Source organism: Gorilla gorilla, chromosome 10 (assembly GCF_029281585.2).
Source record: "Gorilla gorilla gorilla isolate KB3781 chromosome 10, NHGRI_mGorGor1-v2.1_pri, whole genome shotgun sequence".
Taxonomy (NCBI): Eukaryota; Metazoa; Chordata; class Mammalia; order Primates; family Hominidae; genus Gorilla; species Gorilla gorilla.
This window is the reverse complement of record NC_073234.2, coordinates 55,542,115-55,564,176: the sequence shown is the minus strand read 5'-3', so window position 1 is coordinate 55,564,176 and position 22,062 is coordinate 55,542,115. Positions and strand designations below refer to the sequence as shown.

At 39.8% G+C, this 22,062-nt stretch overlaps 1 protein-coding gene across 2 annotated transcripts in view; it reads left to right on the top strand.

Annotated features, from left to right (window-relative positions):
- Positions 1-16,122: 16,122 nt before the first annotated feature.
- Positions 16,123-22,062, top strand: part of ARID2 (AT-rich interaction domain 2) — a 183,048-nt gene continuing 177,108 nt past the window's right edge. For both annotated transcript variants that reach the window (XM_004052997.5, XM_019039241.3), the window contains exons 1-3: positions 16,123-17,145; positions 17,261-17,354; positions 18,443-18,540. In XM_004052997.5, coding sequence (XP_004053045.1) covers positions 17,054-17,145; positions 17,261-17,354; positions 18,443-18,540 — 284 coding nt within the window. In that variant the 5' untranslated portion in view covers positions 16,123-17,053. The remainder of the gene's footprint in view (positions 17,146-17,260; positions 17,355-18,442; positions 18,541-22,062) is intronic.

Below are 22,062 nucleotides of genomic sequence, written 5' to 3'. Positions count from 1 at the left end.
CATCTGCCATGTGTTTCATCTTTTAAATTCAGGGATGCAGGGAAGCATGTGATCATCAGGAATAAGGAATATAAGAAGGGTCAGAGTTTATTTATTTATTTATTTATTTTAGTGTGTGTTTTAAGCAGCCAGGTTTTTTTATGGGGGGGTGGGAGGGGTTTTTTTTTTTTTTTTGAGCCAGGGTCTTGCTCTGTCACCTGAATGGAGTGCAGTGGTGCAATCATGGCTCACTGCAGCCTCGACCTCTCAGGCTCAAGTGACCCTCTTGCCTTGGCCTCTGAAGTAGTTAGGACCACAAGTGCATGCCCAGCTAATTTTTAATTTTTTTTTGGAGATGGGGTCTCGCTGTGTTGTCCAGTCTGGTCTGAACTGCTGGTCTCCAGCGATCCTCCCGCCTTGGACTCCCAAAGTGCTGGAATTACAGGCATATTGGGCATGGCCTAAGCAGTCATTTCAAAGAGGCCCCCCATGGCAAAACATTTACTGTCGTAACGAAGAATGACCCACACATAGAGTATGTTATGAGTCTTGGAAATCGACCAAGTTCTCTCAATTGTACTGCAATATTCCTTATATCTACTCTGTTTTCTCATTCTGTTAATGAACCCCTTGCTTCCAGTTTCCTGTTTTGTCATGATAGTGGTTTACTACATTCCTTACAAGTCACCTCCTGTTCTCAATCTCTGTCAAGACAACTGTTTTCACCAGTTGTGAATAAGCAATAATTCTAAAAGTTAAACATATGTTTAAACAGTCAAATCTGTATCTATCTGCAATTATCTATAATAATGTAATTCCCCTTCATGTATTTTCATATGCTTGAATGGGATGGAATTCACTGCAGGAAAGCCTAGGGCCCAGGAATTGTACATAACCCTGCATATGTGTATGTCTATCATTTGTGTAGCACAAGAAAAATGACTGAGAATAATATAGCCTTTGGGAATAAAGTCCAAATCCCAGATTGGCCTCAATACAGCTTTCTGGCTTCTTTTTCGCCCTCACTCCCACAAAATGGGCTCATTCAGTGGGCCATTCACCATTCCCAAAGCATGCCATACACTTTTGTGCCTCTGGGTCTTTGAATATCCTAGCCCTCCCTTCCCCATTAATCAGAACAATGAACATTCTTACTTTAAGATACACTATTCTTATAAAGCTTCCAGACTTCTCCAGGCAGAGCCAATACCTGCATCATACTCCTTGATCATACTATAGTAGAATTACTCCTATGTCCACTCCTCCTTCCCACCACTCATGAACTCCAAAACTTAAGGCACTGTGCCTTCTTCAAACAGCTTCTTATCTTAGCACATTGCTTGGCTAACAGTGTTACATCCATGGTAGTTTGAATGGAGATAGAAAAAAAATTACAGCAACAAAACATCTGGTTCTAAAGGATATTAAAGAACTCTCCAGTTGTTTATAAGACTTGCTCATTTAAGCTACTGCATGAACCTCTAATTTAAAAGGCCATCAAGGCAGGAAGTCTTGAAATTTCCATTAGTAACACTTTTCTGTATCAAATAGTCCTTGTTAAAAGTTTTCTTCTACAAAGAAGTTCTCATAAAATTCTGCAAAAAGGATGCTCAAATTGCCAAAATATGAGTTTCACAATACCTATTAAGGGTCCTCTAAAAAGCATTATAATCTAATTAAGAACACGTTTTACCAGACATTCCCAATGTGTCTATCTTAAACTGATTTAATGATTTAGATAGCAGTATCCTTGCTGGTTTTCTTTTCCTCTAAACTCAAATAATTCTTTCATATATTTTCTATTTCCTATTTGCTTCTGACGCTTTATTATAGATTATGGTCTTCAGTATGGATTAGATCCCCAACTGCAATATACAAAACTCTTTGATTATCTTAAACGCCCCTAAATCTCTAAGGAATCTGCAAATTTCTCTTTCTACTAATAAGAAAGATGGCAAAATTCTCTACATTCCCCATAAATAGGTATCATACTTGATAACTGAGACTTCTCCAAATGTCCTTGCTTCATGGATCTGAAGACCTATTACTATTTGCACAGCAGTGGAGTTCCTTCATTTTGTAAATGTGTACTTAAATGCTCTTTAGCACATCCAGTAAATTCTGAAGAACTCCAAGAAGTCTCTGGCAGATGAGGCAGGAAACCTATGGGAAAGCATTTGGAGAAGCTCTATAACATGAAGTAACAGGAAAGAGTCGGGGAGATGCTGCAAATTCTGGGAAACTATATGAACTCTAGAAAGCAGTGGGAACATAAGTAGATAAATTATCTTTTTGGGAGGTAGGAGTTGAGAGTGAAGTAGAAGGCTATGAAAAAAGTTTCAGATTCCCAGAGGGGTAAATGTTGAAGTGAAATGAAATGAATCAGAATACCCTGATTTCTATACCTCACAGTTTTGAAATGCTTCATGGTCTATGAACAGATCTTTTATAAGGTTAGGTCTACAACTTTTCAACAGATAAAAATAGCTGATCACCATCTTAAATATGAACCTGTAAAATAGTGTCCATTTTAAAATGTTCTATTTCTTCCAAGTATAGAGAAGAAAAACAAATATGCATGAAAATACACAAGTTATTTCATAATAACTAACTTTATCAAATCAGGAGCTTATTAGGTTTGCATTACAAATTGATTCTCAAGAGTTATATTAAATTTATATTAACATATTCAATAATATATATTGAGCATTATATTGGTTATATGCAAGATGGGATTACAAAGAATGAGTACAGACCCTTGTCCTCAAGGAGCTCACACTCTAGTAAAGGATTGGGCACTTCTGGTTTTAGACACGTGTGTTCAATTTTTAACAATATTTAGACCAGCATTTTCCAGTATTTTCCTTGGAACACCAATCCTAGTAAAAAGGTAGGTTGATTTAGAAAATAGAATATACCCAGAGGATAACATAGGAGGACATTAAAGGCACTGAGAAGTCTTGTAGTAAAGAACTCTAACTTTGCTTAACTTGGCATTTCTCAAAGTTATGTAACTGCATATATATGTATATATGTATACATATGTGTATATATGTATACATATGTGTATATATGTATATATGTGTGTGTATATGTGTATATACATATATATGCATAGGTGTGTATATGTGTATATACATATATATGCATATGTGTGTATATATACATAGATGTGTGTGTATACATATATTTAACCCAACACCTATAAACAGATCATGGCACATTTTGGGAAATACTGGTTTGGACACACAATTTCAAAGATGCGTTTTTAAATGTTTCCAAAGGCACTGAAAACACAAACTTTTAACACCTTTCACATTTTTGGAATACAAAAGAACAAGTTAGTAAATTTATTGGGAAAGTATTCTGAAATAATTTGAGGCATGGGATTAAGGGATACAGAGGGAATAACAAATAGAATAGCTTCTAAAACCACAACTATCTATAACTGTAAGTTATGCTTTATAAAGACTAAAAATAGCCCTGAAATTTTTGAAACAGATGACTGACATATATAATTTTATTAAAATCTGTTTTATCTGAATATAGACTGTTGAGACTGTTTCAAAAAAATCTTATTCTGAGATAAATTTTACTTCTATTCTTAATTACATGTAGAGGCAAGACATTATATGCTCCATATTCCATTTGTTAGCATTATCTTTCTGACCTTTTTTTCTTTATTTTCTGATACAGGGCCTTGCTGTGTCATCCAAGCTGGAGTGCAGTGGTGCCATCACAGCTCACTGTAGCCCTGAACTCCTGGGCTCAAGCAATCCTCCCGCCTCAGTCTACTGAGTAGCTGGGACTACAGCTGCGAGCCACCAGGAATGGCTGATCTTTCTGTAGAGATCGGGGTCTTGCTTTGTCACTCAGGCTGGTCTTGAACTCCTGGCCTCAAGCAATCCTCCTACCTCAGTCTCCCCAAGTCTGGTATTACAGGGATGAGCCAGTATGCTGGGCCCTTTTTGTCCTTTTCTGAATTTTAAGTTTGTACCTACTCTTCTCTCTTGATGCTAGCTAATGGAAATCTGATATTTAGACACTTCTAATTGCTGTTTTCTTAAAATAAAAAAAAACCCAGCAATATCAAAAGGGGAAAATGTCCCCTCTTCCCTAAAGCTGCAGAAAAGCAAATAGAATTCTATTCTATATCATAAAACTGGGTTTAAAAATATTATTTCAAGTAAAATAGTCTTCCTGGACACCTGGATTTCAGTGTTGCTATATTCTGTGAAAAATAACATAAGTTTAAAGTCTATAATTCTGATTAGTTGTCTGAATAATTTGTTGTCTTGTTAATAATATTTAAAATAACATTCTGATTCCTGAAAGTTGCCTTTGCAAATTTATTTGTTAAACTGAGAAAAAAAGATTCATGGCACAACCCCTTTCTTGCAAATATATGGTCACACACGTATTTTGTTATGTATTATTTATTATTGAAAGAGTTTCGTTAAATCTCGTTTAAATTAGTAATTGGTGCTATGACCAAAACAAAACACTGTATAATATTGAAGAGGGAACTGGCAGCTTGGAGAAAAAAACCAAATTGGCTTCTAGACATGCAGTCTGTTCTTAAGACAAAGTAGTAAAAAATTTTGCTTTCTCCATATTCTTCCTAGGTGGCAGAAAGTGCTGTCCTCACCTGAGATGATACTTTAACTTCTGAAAAGTCATAAATGACTGATGCTCCTCAAGCTTTTGGGTAGTTCTTGATTGTAGACAATTGTAAAAACAATAAACATTCCTCGCTTCTGGAGGAGCTAAAATATCTAGTCCTTAGTCTCCTCTGCTGTGGATATTACAAAATACTGTTATCGTTACTAAACTAAGGCTGTGGTGATTTCTTCATGTTTTTATTTTTAATTTTATTCTTAGTAGAGACAAGGTCTTGCTATGTTGCTCAGGCTGGTCTCAAACTCCTGGGTTCAAGGGATCTTCCCACCCGAGTCTACCAAAGTGCTAGGATTATACAGACGTAGGCATGAGCCACTGTGCCTGGCCCATGTGGTGACTTCTTCACAGGCATTGTTGCTCTTATATTTATTAACTGATTTCCTCTGCTAACTCATTCACTTGTTACTATTAAGATCAGGTCACAAACTAAACAAATAGAGAATTAACATAATAAATAAAATCATCCCTCCTGGGAGCTCTCTGTAAATATTCAGGTTAATATCATATATGTGTTGTTCATAAGTTTTAGTGATTATGTATACTTTTGTAGGATGGGTAGAAAACATACTTAACATATTTGAAAGCTGAAACAATGAGTATTGGCAAAAGTCTTTATTGTTAGATTTGGAATAGCATTTTGCCTATTTATAATAACCAGGGAATACACTTTATAACACAGATTGTAAAAGTAGTTTATAACTCCTTGAGATTTTGTAAAGCATTTGCTACCTCTCCATCTAGAATCAATAGGCAAAGTGTAACACCAAGATGGGATTCTAAAGACACTGAAGTGGCCAGGTACACTGTTCATTTTTCTTAAGAAATCTTCAGCAGCAAGGATTGGATTTTGCAGGTTCATGAGTGGAAGACAGAGCCTGAAACTCACCTGCGGGGGCCCTTTTCAAGTCCTCCTGAGTACTTGTCAGGTACAAAGCTCCTCTGTCTTGAATCTACGCTTTAAGATGTTCATCTTATCTATCAAACAATTTCTTATTACTAATCTTTGGTTTCTCGCAGTGTCTAGAAGAAAGGTTCCTGGACACTTCCTACTTGAGTCACCAGACTAGTAGTACAGCTTACAAATAGCTTCTGGCAGTGCTGAGACTATCTAGACAGCAGGTCGACCTCCTGTCCTAACCCTGGCTTGTAAGGAAAATTCAACCCCGTGTTTTAGACATGTCCAAAAAACTTTCCAGATATGCTCCAAATGAGTCCATCATGAAGCAACTAAAATTTTCAGAAGATAGCATTTAACTTGCCCATCTGTTAGTAAGGTCTTGCCTCTGACCTCATTCGACAGTTCCTAACTAGTAATTTGTCTCCCTTAAATACAGTCTAACTTTTACTTTCATGCATTGAGGATTGGCATTGGCCACTTCTGAACTGGGTCCAAAGACTACATTAGTTTAAGGCAGATCTACTGATCTGAAAATCTTTCTGGAGGGAATCTATTTAGTCACTTTCTTTCTGGAAAATAAATCCTTACCTGAGACCTGTCACTCAAAACAAGAGAAAGCAGGACTGCTAATTTCTTTCATAAAAAAAAAAACGACTGGCAAATGAGCACCACTAGAATGACAGGTGCATGACATTAAGCAAGCACTGTGAGGGTTGCTTCTTGTTACCTTAGTTTGGGCTGTTATAACAAAATACCAAAGACTGGGTAGCTTATAAACTTAATAAATTTCTCTCTCAGTTCTGGAGTCTGGGAAGTCGAAGATTAAGGCGTTGGCAGATTTGGTGTCTGGTGAGGTCCTGCTTCCTATATGATGGTCTTTTTGCTGTAACCTTACAAGGCAGAAGGGGCAAACCAGTTCTCTGGGGTCTCTTTTATAAGGGTACTAATTCATTAGGGTTCTGCCCTCATGATCTAATCACCTTTTAGAGGTTCCATTTCCTAATGCCTTGATAGTTAGGATTTAAACATTCAGACCACAGCACTACCCTACCCTTCCTGAACTTTCTGGCTTTGTTATTGAGTCTGAATTATAACCTGAGAAGTGTCTACCATCAAAGGCTAACTAAAACTAACTTTACTAAAAATAATGGACTATACCTAGTTATTACTCTTACGTTCTTGGCTATGGAAACTCAAAAGTTATAATAACAATACATTCCATAAATGCTGGATCTGTTGTCAATTACAAGACACTAAAGGAGAAACTCCTACCATACCAGTGCCTCTACCCGAATAACATGCACAATGTTTGGACAGCTGGAGGTAAAAGCCTTTAATGTTCAGAGTATGGCACTCGTTTGTCACAATAAAATTTTTGGGAAATTACGGAGGTAACTGGTTTACATTTAGCAAGTGATATCCCTGAATTCTTGTACGGTGTTCATGGAAACTCAGCTGCTTATCCTAGGCTGCACTAAAATGCTACCTGGCACTTTGATTCTGGGTGAAACCTCCAGCTTTAACTTGTGACTTTAAGAAACAAAATATGAACCAAGTGCCCTGGCTTATGCTTGTAATCCCAGCATTTTGGGAGGCCAAGGTGAGAGGACTGGTTGAGCTCAGGAGTTCAAGACCAGCCTAGGCAACACAGCAAGACGGTGTCTCCACAAAAATAAAAATAAAAAAATTAACTGGGTGTGGGGCTGCATGCCTGTAGTCTCAGCTACTCAGAAGGCTGAGGCAGGAAGATCGCTTGAGCCTGGGAAGGTCAAGGCTGCAGTGAGCCATGATTGAGCCACTGGACTCCAGCCTGGGTGACAGAGCCAGAACCCCTCCCTTTAAAAAAAAAAAAAGAGAAAGTATGTTTAAGACACCTATATCATTTGCTGAGCTCACGTTCAGTCATATATATCTGGCCTGGCTTTTTTTTTTTTTTTTTTTTTTTTTATCCTATACTTCCTGGGGGGAAACAGTCATAACAATCTGATTAAGTGAGGTTATGCACAATATACAAAGACCAAAAACTATTGAAATAAGGTAACAATGGGACAACTTCTCTAAATCTGCTTACTACTGAAAGGATGGCCATGACACTAAGGTCCTATAGAATCACATAGCTTAGCCAGCAAAGGAAGGGTATGTGCTCTTATCAGCAAGGAATGATACCCCTATATTCCTGGCAATTCATATCAAAAATAATTTGCCAAGCTACACCAGACAGAGCTAGGACCTTTTTTTTTTTTTTTTTTTTACATAGGTGGGTAGCCTTCTATAGGCCCTTTAGCAGTTATAAATTGTACAAGGTATTATTGTGAGGCTAAAAAAAGTTAGTCTATTATGTATGTAGCAGTAATATAAAATGTTACATAAGTTGTAGCCTTAAAAGACTCATTTCAAGTGTCTTAGTTGGTTATTAAGTATCGCACACTGGCAAACAATATGTAAGAATAAGTGACAAGAAAGTTCATGCAGATTCTTTATTTAAATCCAATTTTAGTTTTTTAAAAATAGAGAGAGGGTCTTGCTATGTTGCTCAGGCTGGTCTCGAACTCCTGGTCTCAAGGGACGCTCCTGCCTCGGCCTCTCAAAGTGCTGAGATTATAGGCATGAATGGCCCCACCCTACCTCATGCAGATTCTAATTTAAGATAAAATATCACCTGAGAAGTCCCAGACCCTATATTTGAACTCAGTTTTCCGATTACCCTAAAGAAGGGCCTTTTAGCCTACTCTAATTCTATTTTTATTTTGCTGATTTTCCATACTTTTACTGATCAATGATTTCTGTTGAAACTTTTATATACTACTCCTTAAATTAGAAACAATTCAGATAAATGTATGGTTTTATGCATATTTGCTTAGCAACTAACTTGATTCTGAAAATTGGATTTTTTAGCGAGACAGAAAGAATGTTTAGTAGAAAAAGCACTGATTTGGGAGCCAGGAGGCTTAAAGTCTTTATTACACTTTAAGAATGAGCTAAATGTATAACTTAAATCAAGTGCATCGGCTTAATTATTGGAACCTGAGTAAAGCATATGTTTTCTCTCAAATATGCCCTTTCCCTTCAGTTCAGTAGGGAGTGGGCTAAAAAGGAAAATCTGAATGCTAACATATATGTAAAACATGATGGGAAACTACCCTCTCCCACCAAAACAATGCATGGAGTCATGGGTTTTAAATAACAGTAATTATTCATATGAGACTCTACACCAAAAAGGGCACAGAAGTAATTCATGTATTACTAATACCCATTGAACAATTGGAATATGCACAGATTAGGGCAAAACTAGCATTTTTTTTTTTAAAGGTTATGCTACACTGCAGTCTGAAGTAGTATCCTTAAAGTTCAAATTACACATTGGGCCCACAGATAATACACAAAAACTGATTTGGGATAAATTAGCACAATGGATGATCTCTACAAAAGCAAGGTCTGGGCCAACACCTACATACACTCGCTAGAAACTGCAGCAAATACAGGCAGAGCAAGTAAGCACAAAGGAGAACAGGAAGATGGCAGTGTAACCTGGCTACACCATTGCAAACATTCTGATGAATGCCATCCATGAACACAAGCACACACTACTACTCACAAAATGGTAATACATTCATATACATCCCCAGGCATTCCCAATTAGTGAATAATTATATTTGAAGCCTACTTTAAATTAATATGGGCTGACCATGGTGACTCACGCCTGTAATCCCAGCACTTTAGAAGGCCAAGACGGGCCAATGGCTTGGGCATGCAGATTGCTTGAGCTCAGGAGTTTGAGACCAGCCTGGGCAGCATAGCAAGACCCCTGTCTCTATAAAAAAATACAAAAATTAGCCAGGTGTGGTATGGTGCGTGCACCTGTAGTCCTAGCTATTCAGGAGGTGGAGGTGCGAGTGTTGCTTGAGCCTAGGGGGCAGAGGTTGCAAGCCGAGATTGCGCTACTGCACCCCAGCCTGGGCAACAGAGTGAGACTCCGCCTCAAAAATAAATAAATAAATACATTAACTAATGTAATCCCCCATCCATCCATTTTCAATACATGGCAAACCAAAAGAACAGTTACATGCATTTAATCTAAATTTTTCTGTAAGAATATATTGTATGTAGTTCTTTAGAAATAGATTTTTGCTTATTTGCCATAATTTTTTTAATTTGATGAACTGAAGTGGTATTCCTTAACTACAATTTCAAAATGTTTTTCCCTACAGGCCAACAACCCACAAAATAAAATGCTGCACCTGAAGCAATCCTCCAAACTTACTATCTGTCATTAGCAAATAGAGCTTTAACCTTTTGGGCATCACAGGGTCTTTAAGATGCCCGTGCCTGCTGAGAACTTCTCCCTAGAAAAATGCAGTAAACACATTCCATTTCATAGGGCTCCTGGACTTGTTGAACACTATACATAGGCCACAAGTAGAATATATTGTCCAGCTGGGAATATACTGTTATTTCAAAAGTCTCTTAGGAATTGGCAGCAAGAAGTGTATGTGCAATGGGTACAAATCCACCCAGGGTTTTGTAGTTGTGATATTACTACTATTTTTGGTGGCCTCAACTTTAATGGAGCAGAAAAACAACTGAGGTTAGCAAATAGCAGTGTAAAGGATGGATTCAGCTCACTGGGAAGAAAAAAAATTCCTGCATACCCTAAAGAAACAGAAGCTTCTTTTCAGTTTCCAGAGAACCAGAAGGACCATCATTTATTTAACTTCTGATTAACTTTGAGTATGATAAGTAGGAAATATCTTTAAATGGGGTTAAAATTAATAGACATTAGTAACAGAAACTACACTCTTATTTAAGCTATCAGTAATCATTAATGGCTAAATGTTATGAGTATTGTTAATAAGAGGGAAATTCAGTTATAAAAATATAGCACAATACTCTAAAAATTTCATCTTTGTTTAAAATACTTGGAGGCAGTGTAGTTAAATGCAAAATATTATGTCAGTTATTTTGTACACCTGAAGGACTGTTTATAAATGTTTCTCACGTACATTATCATGCAAAGATTATTCTAGAATACTTGAGTTCTACATAGTACAAATCATGTTAAAGAATCATAGCACCTTTAAAAAATTGTTTACACTGAACTGTTGGATAGAATTTCCCTTAATGTATAGCAATAAGCTTCAACAATTTACAGTGGCTCTGGTTGAATATCTATTTCGATGCTATATATGAAGAGTTTGATATGTTTTCAGAGACAAGCAAAAGCTAAATAAATTATTATTAAGTCAACACTACTGACTCATGTAGTTATTAAGGAAACTATATATACTTTAATGAAACCTAATTATTACACAGTTTTGCATTTCAGCTTAATTCCTATTTTATTGTTTTGCCAACAAGACTGCCAACTCCTTAAGCATTACAGCTAGTCAAGAATTAAATCTGCATTAAATACAGAATTAATTTGTCTTTGGGGTTTAATTTTTTTTAATTAATAGCAAAGTGCCATGTCAAGAAGAGTCAATGTACCAAAAAATTAAAACAGAAAATCAAAATTCATTAAAACAATTTGTTTGCTCAGTGGTATTTTTTTTTACATTCACTGAACATTCCCTTGCCTTTCCCATAATTAAAAAGTTAATTATTGGAATCATATTTTTTGTAGATCCCAGTTTTCAAACAATGTGATTTAAATGCTTGTTATTAACATTACAACACTTTGAGTAACACTGATCCTAACACTAAAGTGATGCTGTTTTGTACATAATTAAATTTGTTACCATTCTAAACAGAATTTTAAATTTAACTCTGTGGTAAAGACCCTGCTTAAGTATTAAAAGTTAGGAACCCTCCAGTCTGAATATTTTTATAACTTTTTTTGTTTTAAGAGACAGAGCCTCGAACTCCTCGGCTCAAGGGGTCCTCCTGCCTCAGCCTCCTGAGTAGCTGGGACTACAGGTGTGTACCACTGTGCCCAGCTTCATTATAACCTTTTAAAGGTAGCAGTTAAGTTTCTTGAGGGTCAAGTCATTCTCCCTCCCCCCATCTCTTGTCCAAATATTCAAGAAATATTTACTCAGTGATTTAGTAATCTACATTTAGTAAACTTACATTTATTTAGTAAGTTACAAATACATTTATTACTAAATATAGATTACCATTAATAAATAGTTCCTTGGTTTAGTATGTTCTCTTAAAGTTTTCAGAAGCTATTAAATACTATAAACAAAGTATTAAAATACTATAAACTGTGTATAATGAGCACAGTTTTTAGACAACTTTTCAGTGATCAAAACAGATGAAATGAATAAGAATGGACAAATGTAGCAAATTAAACCCATAACAGTTTTAAAAATTCTGGATTAAACAACCAAACAACTAATGAAATCAACTCTCTGTCAAAAGCACATCTGGGAATGCTTCTCCAAAAAATATTATTGTAATTGCCTAAAATTTAATTTTTTAGTTGTCTTATTAAAAAGTCTTTAATTGAAAATTATCACTTAAAAATCAAACTGGATTTAATGTACAAAGCATAATCTCCAATATCTACTGAAAATAAATTTTTTAAAAAATCCCACATTTCTGATTTCTCTTTAAGAGAAAAAAAAATTAAAAAATTCCCCAAAGCTTATCAGACTTTTTGGGCCAAATCATTCAGAAATCTATCTATAAAAGATTCAGAGTATATTCAGGGCATTAAAATTACCCTACTCTGAAGTAGAATAAACTATTTCCTTATCTTTTAAAAGCTTAGTTATCAACACTGCTTAGAATTACCATCAGAGTGTCTGTATTAAGATTACCCTAATCTGCAGTAGAATAAACTATTTCCTCGCCTTTTAAGAGCTTAGTTATCAGTACTCCTTAGAATCACCCTAAGAATGGAAGGGCTTCATCTAGGATTTGATATTGTAATCAAATTTTCAAATAAGACAAATTAGTCCACATAAAAAAGTATAGCAGTAGGTACAGGCAAGAGAAGCCATGAACGCATTCTCGAAGCTCGCCAAGGAATTTTTCTCTAAAATCATCTTTAAGGAAATATCAATTTAACTTCAATAGCCTTGTTTAACGAATCAAACTATTTTTTAAAATCTTAGAGTGACCTAAAATCCCAAAATTTCTCCACTGAGTTGGCATACCAATTCCTCAATTTATTTCAGCTGTTGTAATCATACACCTGATAATGCTTGATTTGAAACTGGGTACAGTTTTTTAAGGTTTAGTTGAATGAGGGAATTTTTAATTTATCACAATTTCCTGACTAACATGAAAACTGATGGTAAGAATGAAAAATTCAAATAAAATAACATAAACCTCTAATTACGGCGTGCAGCGTTTGCAGTTACAAAAGCAACACTACATTTTTCCCATCATAAGCGCTTTGTCATCAAAACAGTAAACTATACAAATTGGATTGCAACAATTTCCACTGTTATTGGTAATTTTTTAATAGGAACACTTTCCATTAATGCTTGAAAACTACGAACTACATTTTATTTTATATCTTGTCAAATTAGTTGGAGAATATCTATTATAAAGCTGTCAGCACATCTCTAACATTACTTTGCCAGGATCCACCTGCTCTATGCTGCCCACTATAGGAAATGCAATATGGTAATAAGAAATGTAATAGAAGGTTACTTTAGTACAATCTCATAAAAAACATACTCTGACTCTACTTGGATGCTAAATGTGGTGTTTTTGCAAGAGATACAGACTGATTAGTGGCAATCAAATTTATTAACTTTAAAGGACATCAATAAGAACAGACAGGACCAGAAATTGTATCTTGGTGATCCACATGCCAGGAGTAGCGCGGCAGAGGATGGAGAGTGGAACTTAGCGATTGAGGCGCAGCCTGCAGAAAGGTGCACTTCTGCACTAGAGATTAAATAAGAGGGTCAAAATCGACAATAAATTAAACCCTTTTTTAAAAACTCATGTAAACACAAATGATTGCTGCAACTGGAAAACAACATTGAAAATAAATTATTCGTGTGATGCATATCTATTTCAACAAACCTTTCCTTAAACCTTTACGTTACTCTTACAAGCAAATACCGTTAATAGCTTACTTCTGTCTTAATTTTTCTAACCACAGGAAAATTGAAACATAAGTAATCTGATAAACATCAAGTTTTACGTTGATGCTTTTGACCACAGGGTATACAGTGTTAAGAATTTAAATTCTATCCATCAGATATACTTCAGGACTCCATTTTGAAGATAGCCTCTTCTACAGAAAAGAAATTTTTAAAAGTCAATTCTCCAGTTGCTCATCACATCTTAATTTTTTTAAAAAAGGCTTTTAAACACTAGTATCACTCCAAGTCTTTAGCCTTTGATACTTGCTCTGAAAACACACTATTGTATATGTTTGTGTATGTACACACACACACACACAGATAACAGTGACTTAAAAGTGGCAACCGCCTCTTGAAAAGTAAAAATATGTCATCCCTCCATTCTGCCCTTAAATGAGAAATAAAGGCAATAGATTTGCCCACTGCAGACTGGGATACCAGAAAAGACGTTCTAAGTCTCGCCTGAGACAATATTAACCTGCTATCTTAAGTCCCAACTTGGATGACTTAAATTTCAGTGTACGTGCCTCCGTTCCCACTCTTGCCCCATCAGCTCCATCAGCATCGTCATCCCCGGCTCGGATCCCGGCCGCGAGCCGCCAGGGCCGCCGGAGTCCGCGAATACCGCCCGCTCCCGGCAACGAAGCTCCCCGGCTCCCGGCCGACCGCGAGTTCCTGGAGCAGCAGCCTCCAAGGTTCCCGAAGCCCACGATTCAGGCGAGCGGTGCCGACCGGGCCGTGGACTGTGGCATTTTAAAACTACAGAAGTCTCACTGCACGACTGGCGCGGCCGAGGTGGCCCAGGAGACCCTCCAAGAGATTCTGGTCAGCTGCCGGGAGAGTGGAAGAGCAACCAAAGCCACCAAGGCGCCGCGCCAAGTCCCCGGAGCAGTCACCTCAGCTTTCCGTTCTCCTTCTAGTTACAATTACTCCACAGGCTTCTGGCGCTTCCTTCGAGAAAATGAAAAACTAAAAACGCGTAGAGGTGGTAGAAGTCGTTGGCATTTTCCGTTTAATGTGATCCCCCAGGCTCCATCCCTTAAGTGGGGTTTCCAAACTCGGATGCATCCTCAGCAGAGGTTTTCCATGTTGACAGATCTCTCGCCTCCCACAAAATGGGGCCGGGGAGGCGGCCGCTGTCTCCTCTATGGGCGCCGCCATTTTGTGAGGCGGCGGCGGCGCGGCGGCAGGAGCCCGGGGTGTGTATAATGGTTGAATAGAATGACCCCCTCCAGGGAATCCCCGGCACTGACGGTTACGTAAGGGGCTGTGCGCAAGTGCGGCGTTTAGGGAATCCGCACAGCCCGGGCCACGCAGCTCCGAGGCCCACATCTCCACTCCCCCTAAGAGGACCGATGGGGGAAGGGACAGCTGACCGGGTCTTCCTCGCAGCAGCCTCACCCCTAGTCTCCCGCGGCCGCCGAGCTTCTCCACCTCCCCGGGCCGGGTCTCCGCCCCTCACAGGCTTCCGAGACACTCACTGGCCCTGGGTTGTCAGAACTTCCTAGCCACAACCTTATTCCGACCCCACTTAAGAGACAAACTTTAGTTGGGAAATAAGTCCGTTTCCTAGAGTGAGCACCGAAAGCACGCTGCACTATATTACATAATTTTTCACCTCCAAAGCAATGTTCCCATTGGAACGACTACCTGAAATAACCCATCCAGACCCCTACTACCCTGTGACCTTGGGTTAGGCAGTGACTTTGCCCGTGGTGGCCGTCACTAAAATGGGAATAATAATACGTTTCACGTACTGTAATCTTAATTAACATTTGTAGCAAAGAGCCGGCTCCAACACCCCTCGTAAATGCAAATTTAGGTGGTAGTATTTGTTGAGATGTTTTGAGTCATTTAAGCAGAGGGTTTTTTTAACCTTCAAAATATTTTAAACGAGGATTACATTTAAGACATTTGAAAGCAAGGAAAAACGTTTTATTCGATATTTATTTTAAACGCAGCAATCTTGAAGAGACCTTACTATAAAAATGTAAACGTTAATTATTATTGTCGAAGTTCGATAGATTGCTTCCCAACCAGTTTAGTTAGTTTGCATAACTTTGCTCATAGAATACTCCAGTTTGATATGTGAAGCCAACCAGCGGCAAGATGAATTAAGAGCATTACTCTATTTCCACAGAACTAGGACAGACAGTTCACATTGTATTTAACGTATAGTTTGCTAAAGTTAGCGTGTGGATAATTCATAGAAAATGTGCTAACCAGGCCCCAAAATATAACCAGGCTCATAAAAGCCGATTCCTTTAGATTTTACAAAAACAGAAGGTAACAAATTGACTTTATTCCGATCTGTGAATGTTGCGTAGCGTGAGGAGCTACCCCGGTGAGCTTCCCTTCCCTTCAGAGCGCCACACCGGTTGTGTCGGGCGGGCGGGGACTCCGAGGCGGCCCTTCCAACAGCCGGGCCGGGGACGCGAACATCGCCTCCACCCCTAACCCTGGAACAACCGGTAGTGGCCGTTTCCCCGCACCGCCCCCCTTTCCGCCGGCTTTGTGTGCGTGTGAAATGTGCGGCACATTGCAGACGAACCCTAAGCCCGGCGAGTCGAGTCTATTGTTCCCCGCGAGGATCTGCCGGGGCGGTGTGGAGCCAGGCGCAGTGCCGCGGCCAGCCCTCGGGGGTCGCTGTGTGGCACTGGCTGCCAGGCCGTGGCGGCGGCAGAGAGGGAGGCTGGCGGGGAGGGAAGCAGGCAGGCGGCGCGCAGCGGCTCAGCTGCCGCCGGTGCTTCTGCCCGGGGACGCCCCGGCCTCCGCGGCCGAGGCCGCGCGTGAATGTGTGCGAGGGCCCCGCGGAGCCGGGGCCGAAATACACGCTGTCACCGCGCTTTCCACAAACCACCACACAGACCTCCCCCTCCCCACCCCCAGCCCCGCCTGCCCTAGCCCCGCCGCCGCCGCCGCCGAAACTCTTGGGCCTCTGGCCGCCCAGACCCCTCACCATCGGCTCGCCTTGCCCATCGCCCGCTCGCGCGCCCCCGGCAGCAGCACCATGTTGAATCGCGTCCCCGGGCTGAGCTGCCTCAGCCGGCGGCGCTGAGAGGCGGGCGAGAGCCGGGCCACGGGGAGGGAGGGAAGGAAGGGGTGGGGGCCGCGCTCGCCCCGCGGCTTCGCGCGGATCCGGCAGTCGCCTGCCCTTCTAGTTTCGCTCCGATTTCTTTAAACTTTTTTAGAAATTCCCCTCCCTCCTTCCCTCCTCTCCCCCTGGCCTCCTGCTCCCTCCTTCCCCTCCTCCTCCTCCTCCCCCTCCCTCCCTCCCTCCCTGCGCCGCCGCCGCCGCCGCCGCCGCCGCCGCCGCCACCGCCGGCCCATGACTGAGCCCCGCCGCCGCCGGCCGAGGAATGGGCTCCGGGCTCTGGTAGGAAGCGCTGGGAGCGGGGGGCGCTTTTAAAACACCGATCTGGGTTTTTTAAAAACCTCCTTTGAAAAAATAATGGCAAACTCGACGGGGAAGGCGCCTCCGGACGAGCGGAGAAAGGGACTCGCTTTCCTGGACGAGCTGCGGCAGTTCCACCACAGCAGAGGGTGAGAGCAGAACCGGGGGGGCAGCGCCGGGGCGAGCCGGGGCGAACGGGGCTCTCCCGCCCGGGCCGGGCACGGGGTCCCGGCTGACAAGTGCGGGGCTTTCTCTCTCCCGCAGGTCGCCTTTTAAAAAAATCCCTGCGGTGGGTGGGAAGGAGCTGGATCTTCACGGTCTCTACACCAGAGTCACTACTTTAGGCGGATTCGCGAAGGTGAGTGGAAGTTTTAATTTGTATTTCCCTCTCGCTGGCCTCCTCCAAAAAGTCTCCTTTGACCCCGGAGTGGGCGCTTGGGGCTGGGGGGGTGGCCCGCGGGGGCAAAAGGCGTTCTTTTCGCTCCCAGCCGGTGGCACGGAGGCGGACGGCGGCGGGGCTGTTTTTGGCCTGGTGGCTCGCGTGCGCGCGGCGGGCGCGGGGCTCCGGCGGGCGGGCGGCCCGGCGCCGGCTCGCGCCCTGCCCGGTGCCCGGTCGGGCCGGCGGGGTCTGAGCGCCGCGGCGGGGAGTGCGGGTGTGCGGGGCGCCAGCCTGAGCCCCGCGCCCGCCCCGCTCCCGCGCCGCCCGCCCGCTCGCTCGCGAGTCAGCTCTGCCGCCGCTGCCGCTCTAGCACAGGCGGAGACACAGAGACACACAGACTCTGAGAGCAGTTTTCGTGCAACTCAAAATTAGCGCGGGCAGGTTTAACATCGATAATCGGCTGCGAAATGATCCCGGCAGCCGGGGGCACAGCCTCGGCCCCGTCGCCCTCGGTTTATACAGCTAACAAAAGAAACCAGGACCTGTCTCCAAATAGCCATCTTAGGCTTCAAGGCTAGGCAGAAGCTGTAGGCCTCAAAGAAGGGCCTATGGAGATGGATAGATCTGGGAGAGGGATCGGAATCGGCCCCAGCCCCGGCCCCCCCCCGAACCCGCGGACGTCGCTGTCCGGAACTGTATTGATCCTTTTGAACTTTTTTTTTTTTTTTTTTTTTTTTTTTTTTTTTAGTGTAAACGGACCGCGTTGAGATTTAAAAGGGGGCGACAGAGGGACTTGCGATTGGTTATTGTCCGGGCTTCAAAAACAAAACAAACCCACCAAACCCCCCCACCCCCAAACAAAACAAGTGGTATTAAATACAGGGCTCTCTGGTGAAAACACAGTGATTCAAGAAGCCCTTGCTTAGTAACTCTTACCGATCGATCCGAAACACCCACTGATGCCTTAGGTATCTACAGATCTCTGTAGAATGGGTATTTATTTCATAGTTAGGTTAAGATTTTCTTAGATTGTTCACGTTCAGACAACTGTGCCTGTGTTTTACCAGGTTTCTGAGAAGAATCAGTGGGGAGAAATTGTTGAAGAGTTCAACTTTCCCAGAAGTTGTTCTAACGCTGCCTTTGCTTTAAAACAGTATTACTTGCGGTGAGTAGTAGTGACTTTTCCATAGTATTTGGAAATAAGGGACTTATGGAGAGATTTGTTTTTAGCAAAAACAAAAGCAAACCTTGCACACCAAACAGTTTTTAAGCTCTTGTTCATTTCAGACTGAGACACATTTAATATAAATAAAGTGAGATTGTAGGAAGGTGAAAGTCTTCCTCACCAATTTCAGGATCGTTTACATTTTTCATACAAAATCATTACAGGTGACACCCCAGCCCCAATCTTGGTAAACATTCTTTTGTGACATTCTTATTGATCGCTTGATACCCACTGAGGGGCAGAAAGGTGATGCTTAGTAAAAGACTTAAGATAGTTAATGAAACTTTGTAACCTTTCGGAAAATTTTTTTCTTTGTTTTGGAAACTCCTTTAGTTTTAAAAATTCTGGCTTTAAGAATTTTTTTTTTTAATGAAACTTCTTGTTTGGAACAGTGTCATTGAATAGGTTTTTCAGTAGAATATTCCTACATGGCATAACATGTTGGTGGCTTAGGTGACCAGGATTGTTTTGATAATTACTTTTTGTTGAATTTCCAGTGACTTAAAAACGTTCGAAAGGATTATTATATCTTTAGGAAAATGGGGATACTATGAAATGGGATACTATAATCTGGATTTTCTTTCATTCTCCCTCTTCTTTTTTGACTGCTTATTTGGCAAAGTTTAATTTCTTATTCAGTTGGTATGTGATACAGTCTAGATGATATGTTTTGTGATTTAGCGTTTTTTTTTTTTTGCCTCTAGTTTTTCTTATAGGAATACTTTCATATTGTAATTTATCATGAGGCTGTGTTTTATTTTTAAAGTACTTAGAGGATCCTAAGTTAGTTGGTGTTATTAAAAACTAAAATGATATTCTTTGTATTTATTGCTTTTTAATAGTGATATTACAGGCCTTTTTTTGTAAGGTGGCTTCTGCATAATTTGAGTTTTGCATTTATTATTGCTTCAGATACACTCAGTTATTGTGTATTACGTTCAGCATTCTGAAATAGGAAATGCAGTAATCGCACAGGTGTACTTTCTATTGGCTATCTTAGATTGACTTCAGGCTTGAAGCTGGAGTTCGCAGAACTTTGTGGAGTAGTTATTGAGTTACACAGGAAGTCTAGAAAATATTAAATATGGTTGTCATCTATTGTGTGTGTGTGATGGCATTTGTGTCAGAGTACATTTTAAATTAAAGGGCTAAATCAAAAAGCAAAATTAACCTCCAAAACTGTTGAGTTAGTAGTGGGGTGAGAAACAAGAGAGTTTTATATTCATCGTGACATTCATTTGCTCATTTCTGTTTATGATATTGAGAGGAACATGTTAATACATATTCTGGTTTTATGTTTTTATCAGTTTAAAGCATTTGAATTTTGGACTGTTTGAAATACATATTTTTGAAGTTTTGCTTCATATTTGTTAGATTGATTGACTTAAATTTTATAACCAGAAAGTACTGTAGAATATACATGATTCATGAGATGTATATTTTTCTGAAGAGTTTACATTCATACTAATAGTTTTAGCATAATCAAATTAATATCTAGGCTTCCAATTTTTTTTAACAAAAGTTAATTATAAATATCGTTTTTCCAGTTGTCATTTTTATCTTGGGAGGATATCATTAATTATAGGTACTGTTTTTAACTATGTTGTTTCAACATTGTAAGTATTTACATGGTCTTCAGATCAAATTGGGCTTTTTGCTCTTATTAGAAGCTGCTTTTTGAACTATGTCCTTAGTTAAACTTGTTTTTCCTCCATATGTCACTCTCTAGGTTTGTTTTTGCAGGGTTGTAGCTAGGCTACTAGGAAAAAAGTTGAAGCATTTGTTTTGGAAAATAAAACCATGTGAAGATTTGCATGGCTTGTAAAGAAATACAAAAGAAATATGCTGGTCAAAACTTAGGTACTACCAACCTTGAAAGAATTTTTTCCTGGTGGTCTAATATTGCACAGCAAGAGGATATATATGATGCTAGCTTTTACACCTTCCTCTGAAAAATCTTAATTGGCAGACAAGATGCCAAGTAACAGCAATTCTATTACCTACCCATAAGATTGGCTCTTCATAGTAAGAAATAGTAATCGAGTGACTTGATAAGTTACCTCTTTGCTACGTCAGATTGAATATCATCATTACTGATGAGCAGATAATGCAGTGTGTTTTTTAAATTACAAGTGGAATAATTTTTTAATATGAACTGCTTTTTCATTTGACCTATTGTAAGACTGTCATTATATGTATTATTCCTCCTTTACAAGTTTAATATTTGCTCACATTCCCCTGTAAGTTTGCTATTAATTGGATGGATGGCTGTTAGCCTAGTGTTTTATGATATATCTTCATAATAATTACAGATAATTTAAATTAGGAAGAGCAAGCTAGTATGCTGGCCATGTATATTTTAATAGTGTTTTGTTATTTTTGATACAAATATTGACAGTCATTAAATATAGACTTGAGTATTAATGGTCTGCCAGATGTTAACTTAATTTTCTCAAATATACATTTATTCAGTTATAGCTTGTCTACAAAAATTTCTTAGAGTCTAAAATTGAAAATGCAGTTGGTTATTTTAACATTGGCATTTAATTTTTACAAATATAAGTGCCTGCCTGTATCAAAGTATCTCACCTACTCCAGAAATATATACACCTACTGTGTACCCACAAAAATTAAAAATTAAAAAAAAGTAAAGTGCTTACAGATAATGTGTAAAAGCAGTCTGTTTAAAAATTGGAGGCCAGGTGCGGTGGCTCACGCCTGTAATCTCAGCACTTTGGGAGGCCAAGGCAGACGGATTACCTGAGGTCAGGAGTTTGAGACCAGCCTGGCCAACATGGTGAAACCCCGTGTCTACCAAAAATAGAAAAATTAGCCTGGCATGGTGGCTTATGCCTGTAATCCCAGCTACTTGGGAGGCTGATGCAGGAGAATTGCTTGAGCCCGGGAGACGGAGGTTGCAGTGAGCGGAGATCGTGCTACTGCGCTCTAGCCTGGCCGACAGAGCGAGACTCTTTCTCAAAAAAATAAAATAAAATAAAATAAATAAATTAAAAATTGGATACTAATCATCTGTGATGTTTATGCACTTTATTTTCATGTAGTTCCTTTTCTTGGCATGTACATCTCAATGTGTTCCACAAATGTTTATTATTAGGATATTCCTATAGTATGAAAGGATAAGGTATAGTTTCCCACATTTTGTAGATGGAGATATTAAAGTGCAAAAAAAAAAAATTAAATGGCTTAGGGAACATTTCATTAATTGGACCAAAATGTTGTGTTCATGACATGTGTTCAATAATATTTGGAAATTACTTATGGTTAAATTTATGCCCAAGTATCTCTTTGCCTAATGTGTTCCATATTTACTTGGATTTTAATTTTTTGTTCTGTTTTGTTGTTGAAATTGGGGGACAGTTTGCTGGTCTTATCTGGGTTAAGAATTTGAAGTTTTGGTATGAAGATTTAGGTAAATATTTCAAATATTTTAAAATTTTGTTT